The sequence below is a fragment of the Ursus maritimus genome, unplaced genomic scaffold (assembly GCF_017311325.1).
Source record: "Ursus maritimus isolate PB19 unplaced genomic scaffold, ASM1731132v1 scaffold_4, whole genome shotgun sequence".
Taxonomy (NCBI): Eukaryota; Metazoa; Chordata; class Mammalia; order Carnivora; family Ursidae; genus Ursus; species Ursus maritimus.
Genome location: NW_024426552.1, coordinates 46,024,825 through 46,033,674, shown reverse-complemented (window position 1 = coordinate 46,033,674; position 8,850 = coordinate 46,024,825). Strand labels below are relative to the sequence as shown.

The 8,850-nt window shown below is 38.7% G+C and overlaps 1 protein-coding gene across 3 annotated transcripts in view; it reads right to left on the bottom strand.

Moving 5' to 3' along the window:
- Window positions 1-1,928: 1,928 nt before the first annotated feature.
- Window positions 1,929-8,850, bottom strand: part of CMSS1 (cms1 ribosomal small subunit homolog) — a 392,506-nt gene continuing 385,584 nt past the window's right edge. For all 3 annotated transcript variants that reach the window (XM_040621148.1, XM_040621146.1, XM_040621149.1), the window contains 2 exons: window positions 3,926-4,014; window positions 1,929-2,235 (listed from right to left, as the gene is read on the bottom strand). In XM_040621148.1, the coding sequence (XP_040477082.1) occupies window positions 2,152-2,235; window positions 3,926-4,014 (173 nt within the window). In that variant the 3' untranslated portion in view covers window positions 1,929-2,151. The remainder of the gene's footprint in view (window positions 2,236-3,925; window positions 4,015-8,850) is intronic.

The following is an 8,850-nucleotide window of genomic DNA, read 5'->3' as shown; positions in this document are numbered from 1 at the left end:
CCTGGACTATTTTTATATTAAAGAAGGCAATGACTTTGGCAGGTGTACCTAGCTTAAAAGCATAAAAATAAATGCAAATACTTACACTAGATGGTATCCAACTCAGAGTCAAAGTTTTCCACTTGCAAAACTAGGAAAAGCAAATACGAGGGGGAAATTTTCAGCATATCACTTGAATCTGGCTTGGAGACTATGACAAGTATAGCTGCTGGTATCAGCCTTGTGTGAGAAGATGGCAGCGAACCCTTCTAATTCACATCTACTATTTGTTTTACTAAATAAACATGGTCAAGAACTTGTGTTTTAAAATGCAGCAACAGTGTATAAGATTAGATTATATGCGCGTGGTTGGGTACAAAATAATCAGGCCGCCTAGGAACTTGGTCCAACATTGGGTGGGATTATACTACACAGATAACACCTAGCAAAAGGGTCATTATAGTAACAAATCTGTAAGGACATAATTTCTTAGGCTTTTTATAAAACAACAAAACCAAACTAACCAAAATCTCAAAGTAGAAGGAACTTTCATTTAGTATATTAGTCAAGGTTCTCCAGAGAAACAAAATTAATTGGAGGTATGTAAAGAGATTTTTATTAGAAGGAATCGGCTCACGTGGTTATGGAGGAGGCTGGCAAGTCCAAAATCTGCAGAGCTGATGTCTCGGTTTGAGTCTAAAGGCCAAAACGCGCTGTAAAATCAGGAAGAGCTGAGGTCCCAGTATGAAGGCTATCAGACAGGAAGAGCCAATGTTTCAGTTGGAATCAGAATTCTCACTTATTTGGCGGGGGGGAGTGGTTTGTGGAGGGTGCGTGGGGGGTGGGCAGTGTCAACCTTTTGTTCTATTTAGGCTTTCAACAGACAGGATGAGGCCCACCCACATTAGGGAGGGCAATCTGCTTTACTCGAGCCCACCCATGTAAATGTTAACCTCATCCAAAAACATCCTCACAAAAAACCACGCAGAATAATAATTGCTCAACTATCTGGGCAACCCCTGGCCCAGTCAAGTTGACATAAAATTAACCATCACAGGTATTAGGTGAATACATTCCTGAGATGGCCAGATCTCACTTTACAGATACTTTTATAATTACATATTTGTCTTCTAAATAAACCTACTTCAAACATATAGATATACTTCATATAGTCTGCTTTTCAAGCTTCTAGAACTGGTTTTCCTTAACCTCAGTACTACTGATTAGTATTTTGGGCCAGATACTTTTTTATTGTGGGGTCTGTCCTGTAGGATGGCAGAATGTTGAGCGGTATCCTTGGCTAAAGAATGCTACCTACTGAATAATTGCCAGTCACAACTCCCCACTGGATGCAAGTAGTATCCTTCCACTTGTGACAACCAAATATGTCTCGAGACACAGCAAATGGCCCCTGTGGGGCAAAATTGGCCCTGGTTGAAGACCCACAGTTCTAGATTGATATGGATATGACAATTTGCCAGCAGTTGTTATATGGTGGTATCATGAGAAATTTCAGAGAGTAATTTTTTAAGTCCTTGCTTTCATTTCTCTCTAACGCTGTATAAACAGCTTCCCTAGGCATTTCCAGACATTTTCTGTAAATGCGAGATTATTTTAAGATAAAAAGGTACAGAATAATTAAGATAGTTGTAGTTATATTGTTATCTTTCATATATTTGCAAAGTGCCATATACACCTGCAACTCTTTCTATCACTACCACTACACCCTTCACACTGGGACCAGGCTTCAGTTTAGAAGTCTGTTCCATGATATCGTCACATGGAAGCCTCAACAATCCTAGGAGATACCATTCCCATTTTGCAGCTGCCGAAACCGAGGCTCAGAGAGGGAGGTGGCTTGGCTAAGGTTGTCCAGATGCTCTTTCCCTTCTGTAAAGTAATATCAGAGGCCAGTTGGTGAAAGAAAAATTCAGTCTGCTCAGCAAAAATCATACACAAGCTGTTGATACTTTATTATACAGAGAAGTTGGCAAAAGACAGCTTCATTTTTGTCAAAGAATCTCCACCAAAAATTTCTAGTGATTCATCTGGTGATGCAATTAACATAATTAAACAATAGCTGATATTTACTGAGTCCTTGCAATATTCCAGAGCTATTAAATGAGATGCAAATCCCACCATAAAAACCGGAATTTTCATTAGGACCCAGACTTAGAAAAGGCCCAGCTTCAAAGATTCAGACTTGCACAGACTGAGGACTCCCATTTCCAGAAGTTCAAAAACCTCCTTTCTAATCTAAATGAAAGAAAAGGAAAAGAAAAAAAAAGAAAAGGTTAAGATCAAGAAAAGATGGTCTTGGTAAGTAAATTCAACCATCTGGACTTCCTGGTATTTGTGTAGCTGTTATGACCAGAATCAGGGAGAGCAAAAATCCTAACTTGTGTTTTATTCAGAATTGAAATATTTACTTAAGTAAAGGAAGAGGTACTAAATAAAAACATCTGTTTCATTAAAGGGCCCTTTTGTAACCATTCAAAATAAAATCTCGTAAAAAAATCTTATACAAAGGTGTTTGAAAATACCCAAAGTATGGCTAGATTGCACATGTATTTCAATATAGGACAGCTGATAATGATGACATCAACATAATACAAACAACTGGATGAGAAGGTTTTTTCTTTGACACAATTTCTCATTATTATAATTAGAAAACTTACAGTGGATTACTCAGATTTCACATTATAACTGAAATAATCAAATATGGACTTATGTGCCTAACATCAAATTTGTTGAACTGGTTTTTATTTTTTATTTATTTTTTATTTATTTTTTATAATAATATTTTTTATTATATTATGTTAGTCACCATACAGTATATCCCTGGTTTTTGATGTAAAGTTCAATGATTCATTAGTTGCGTATAACACCCAGTGCACCATGCAATACGTGCCCTCCTTACTACCCATCACCAGCCTATCCCATTCCCCCACCCCCTCCCCTCTGAAGCCCTCAGTTTGTTTCTCATAGTCCATAGTCTGGTTTTTAAAAACCAATCAGTTCAGGACACAGGTGTGTGTGTGTGTGTGTGTGTGTGTGTGTGTGTGTGTGTGTGAGAAACTGAAAAAATTGTCTTTTAACCTGTACTGATGTCTGATTTAACTCACGGAACAATCATTAATCAGGTTGGTCATTCTGGGGATATAGTTTTATGTGGTAAATTAATTTATTCATCATGTTTGGAGGATTAATTCCAAATATCTTTGATAGTTACTGCCATAATTAATTAGGCTGGTGACTGGCAGCCATTTTTATTATTGGATAAACCTTTTTCTCTCCAACAGATACTTCTAAACATTGGGCTAGATTGAAAAATTAGCCCCATGATACACAGTAGGTGGCAAATCAATTTTTCACATTTTGATGATAATGGATTACTTTCATAAATATAGAATGAGCTGCTGCTGTGGCCACAAAGGCATTCAATCAGTTTTAATCCACCGAGACATCAAAATAATTTCCCCACAAAAACAAAAACAAAATAGCCTTCTATATTAAACGACTTTTTGGGTATGGGAGATGCAGGCCATGCGGCAAGTTTGTGCCCCTACTTCCTCATGCATTTGTAAGGATGAAAGACAAAGATGACTATTGTCTCTAAAGCAAGGCACACAAAAATGTGCCAAGTCCTCCAGATCCTCCTGTTTCTCAAAGGTACAGTATAGATGTGGTCCCCAGTGGGGCAGAGGCCATTGGTCATGTAATGGAGAAACAAAGCTGATTCCTATAAAACACATGGAAAGGATATAGTTAGCTCTAAGGGGGTGAGATGGACTCTATAATTGCAGTAACTTCAGAGTTAAAAGATAGAAATCATTTCAATGGCCAGAATGTGCTGGCTCCCCTTGTCAAAGACTTTATTACTGTGTTTGAACTCAAGTTCAAGTTGAAGAAAAAAGATTAAAGGCAATTGCTGGTTACACGGTACCTCGGGAATGTCCATCATTCTCCTCAACTTCTGATCTCTCCAGTTCCAGTCAAAAACCAGAAACTTTAAGGGGTTCAAATTAAGGCCACCTGAAAGAAACATAGAGAGTTGCTACAGCAAAGACCTCATGACATAAGCTTATTCAAATGACTTTTTAGTCTCCTGGTTGCTTTTTGCTTCATTTGCCATACTCTCCTCCAGCAGCTAATCTTTACACACTGAATGCAGCCAGCCCTTGCCTGATGGAAAACAAATGCAGCACTCTGAGACTGCTTTCCTTACAATCTTATCACCGATTCTAGGGAAGCAGAGACGCTGCTAAGCTTGTCAATTGCTCAAGTGCTGGCAAAGAAACAATCTCAAACCTCCATTTCATGAAACCCCAGAGGGCGAAGTCTCATTCCTGAGAGGAATTTGATAAGATGGATCCCGCAGTCTGGGTAGTGGCCCCTCAGAGGAGGTGAGGCCAATGGAGTGTGAATGACTATAAGGAGGTGAATGGACAGAAGGATGAGGCTGGGGTTTGGGGCTTAATTTTAGACAGAAAAGGAAGTAAATATGAACAGGCTCTATTCAAAGTCTGTTATCATTTGAGAAGACTAGTAAACCACTTAAGGACTCCATTTCCACTGTCTTCCTATGTATCTTAGAGACAATTATGGAATGTGGGGCTGGAGGGGACTTCAGGGATTGTCTGTTCCTCAGAGGTCTCAGAGTTGGACACAGTTTTTCCCACTCCCCATGTTCTTTCCATTGCCCCAAGCTGTTTCATGTTACACGTGGAAATATAACTGAAGCCTTCCTTTACTCTGCAGCACTTCCCCTCAACTTTTCTCTGTGATTATTTCAATATTTCCCCTTCTGCCCAAAAGACTTTCATTCTTCTTATAATTATAATGCCTCTTATTTAAAGATTTTATTTATTTACTTATTTAAAGAGAGAGTGAGTGTGCGTGCGCGCCCGAGTGGTGGGGAAGGGCATAGGCAGAGAGAGAGAATCTCAACTCAAGCAGACTCTGTACTGAGTGTGCCCTGACGCAAGGCTCAATCCCACAACCCTGAGATCATGACCTGAGCTGAAATCAAGAGTCAGACACTTAACCAACTGAGTAACCAGGTGCTCCTATAATGCCTCTTATTTAAAATTCTCTCTGTGGGGTTCTCAGTGGGGGCTGAGTCTGGGATCAAGCCCCCCCACATCAGGCTCCCTGCTCAGTGGGGAGTCTGCTTCTCCCTCTGCCCCTCACTCCACCCTCATTCTTGCTCTCAATCTCTCTCTCTCTCAAATAAATAAATAAAATCTTAAAAGAAATAAAATTCTCTCTGCAAAATTAAAAATGATAAATTGAGAAGGACAATGGGTTGGTAATCTTCCCTTAAAAATAACTTACTATTGGTGAGAGAGCAAACAGGTACAGCTTCTCAGGAAGGCGCTTGAGAATTATATAATAGGAGCTTTAAAATGCTTACTATTTGATAAAATGATTTTCTTTCTATGACAATCCCAATAAATACACCAGAAACTTAAATATAGTTAATGGGGCACCAGACTAGCTCAGTCGGTAGAGTATGTGACTCTTGATCTTGGTGTTGTAAGTTCGAACCCCACATTAGGTGTAGAGATTACTTAAAAACAAAATCTTAAAAAAAAGAAAGAAATATAGTTACTTGCAAAGATGATCATTGCAGTATTATTTATAATAGCAAAAAATTAGAAATAATCCAGGTATCCTACCATAATTGAATTGCTAAAAAAAAAAATAACTGGGGATAAATATCCAAAATATATACAAAACTTCTGCAGATAAGTGGCAAAAAACACCAATCTGATTTAAAAATAGAGGAAATGAATAGATATTTTTCCAATGAAGACATCCAAATGGCCAACAGGTACATGAAAAGGTGCTCAGTATCACTAATCATCAGGGAAATGCAATTTAAAACCAGAATGAAATATGACCTCACACCTATTAGAATGGCTATTACCAAAAAACCCCACAAGAAATTAGTAAGTGCTGAAGAGGATGTGGAGAAAAGGGACCTGTTATGTAGTGTTGGTGGGAATGCAAATTGGTGCAGCCACTATGGAAAACAGAATGGAAGAACTCTCAAGAAATTGAAAACAGAATCACCATATGCTCCAGCAATTCCACTTCTAGGCATATACCCAAAGGAAATAAACTCAGTGTTTCAAAAAGATATCTGCACCCCTATGGTACCACAGCATTATTTATAATAGCCAAGACATGGAAACAACCCTCAGTGTCCATCAATAAATGAATGAAGAAAGAAAATGTCACACACACACACACACACACACACACACACACACACACAGAGGAATATTACTCAGCCATAAAAGGAAGGAAGTCTTGTCATTTGTGATAACAGGGATGAGTCTTGGGGGCATTATGCTAAATGAAATAAGTCAGACAGAAAAGGACAAATACTGTATGATCTCACTTATATGTGGAACCTAAAAACCCTAACTTATAGATACAGAGAACACATTGGTGGTTCTCAAAGGTGGGGGGGTTGGGGAAAATGGGTGAAGGTGGTCAAAAGGTAAAAACTTCCAGTTGTAAGGTAAATATGTTCTGGGGTCGTACTGTGCTGTACAGTGACTGTAGTTAATATTGCATTGTACATCTGAAAGGTGCTAAGAGAGTAGATCTTAAGAGTTCTCATCTCAAGAAAAAAATTTATAGCTATTTGAGGTGATCGATGTTAACCAAACTTATTGTGGTAATCATTTCACTATATATGTATAAAGTCATTATATTGTACACACTAGATTAATACAATGTTATATGTCAATTATGTCTCAATAAAACTCTAAAAAAACAGTAGAATATTAAAATTGAAAATTTTCCATTAAAAATGAAAAATTAAAACTATTCCATGATAAAGAAAGTTCTCATAAGTTGTCTTAAGCAGAGGGGCCCCTGGGTGGTTCATTCGGTTAAGCATCTGCCTTCAGCTCAGGTCATGATCCCAGGGTACTGGGATGGAGCCCCACGCCGGGCTCCCTGCTCATCAGGGAGCCTGCTTCTCCGTCTTCCTCTGCGGCTCCCCCTGCCTGTGCTCTCTTGCTCTCTCTATGTTAAATAAATAAAATCTTTAAAAAACAGAGTTAAAAAAGATATATTAAGTGGAAAAGACAAGTTATAAAATTTTGATATACAGTTTGATCTCCACTTATAAAAATAAATATATAAATGCATAGGAAAAAAGACTAAAGGAAATATATTTAATATTAACTGACAGGTGATTATCTCTAAAGTGACTTCTTTTCTTTTCTTCTCTTATGGTTAGAAAATCTCCTTCATTATTAAATTAAAACAATATACTTCTGTCTATAATTGTACAGATCCCAATGTCATGGGATATCTTTGGAAGTCTGGAAACTTTCCTTAATACATCATATATATAAACATCTTAAGTCATAAACAGCTACATAAAATGAGTATGTGCCATCTGTTTTGCTTTGTTAGATTTCTGGTTTCTAGAGTGCTGGAATTGTTCTCCCCCCCCCCTTTCTGTTTTTAAGATTTTATTTATTTATTTGAGAGAGAGAGACAGAGACAGAGTATGAGCGAGGTGGGGGGAGGGGCAGAGGGAGAGGGAGAAGCAGACTCCCTGCTGAGCAGGGAGCCGGATGTGGGGCTCGATCCCAGGACCCTGGGATCATGACCTGAGCTAAAGGCAGAGGCTCAACCGACTGAGCCACCCAGGCGCCCCTGAAATTGTTCTCTTTAAATGCTTTGTATATTGCCTAACACCTGTGTGGTTAATGAACATTCATCAAATCAGAATCAGAAGTATGTTATTTTCATGTATTACAAAAAATCAACAGCTCCTTAAATGATTTTTCCACTTCTGAAATAAAATAAGCTTTCACACTGAGACCTCACAACTCTATGGAAATTAAATTTCAACAATCTGTAGAGCTTTGTTTTCTCTCTCTCCCTTTCTCTCTTTTAAATATGGAGAAGAGTGACCCTATTGCATGGGGTGCCTGGTGACACACAAAGAACCATCTGGATTCAAGGGAGGGGTGAGGTGAATCTCTGGCTAAGAGCTGTGGGAGAGGCAGGGTTCACCCCTGGGCTCTCCTGCTGCCCAGCCAATCTCTCCCAACTCTGTGTCTCATAGATTTTCTGTGAGCACCTCTCATCTGTTCCTTCACTTCAATGCCCTCCCATGTTCATAAGGCAAAAATCCAAAGTCTTCAGCTTAGTGTTCAAGATTCTCCTTCCACACTCTGACTTTCTTTCCAATTGAATCACCAGCTACAAAAGCCCATGAAGTTTCCAACCAAGAAAGGTGGTCTCTTTAATAAAAATAAAAACTAGCATTTGATTTTTTAGGGTGTGAAACTCATTGTGCCAAACTCTTTATTGGCATTTTATTATCATACCAATCCTTTGAGGAAGATACGACCACTATCCCTGTCATTTGAATACAGAAACAGATTTAGGGAGGTTAAGTAACTTACCAAGGTCACTGAACTGGTCAGTTGCTGGACCTGGGATTTGACTCTGGACTGAATCCATAATAGAGGATTGTAACCTCAACACTGTATCTCAGTCATGTGTATCTGCCTGCCCTCGTCTGATTCAGCAGTTCTCCCATTCCTGATTGCTTTTCTCACATCTCCATACTTCAAGATCCTATTTTAATCCTTCTCATACTTTAAAGATCAGTTAAAGACCCTTTTCTTTCTAAAGCCTTCCATACAGATTTAGCCTCCATAACAATGTATTTCAATTCCTATAGGACTTGGAAGTGCTCATTTAGCCCTTGGCATTGCTCATGTTGTCAATCTCCTTCTATGTATATTTATTTCTTCAAGGATCAGGAACTCCTTGAGGGGGAAAAGCTCTGGACTAGGAAGGCCTAGACTGAGAGACTGGGGGAGAGCA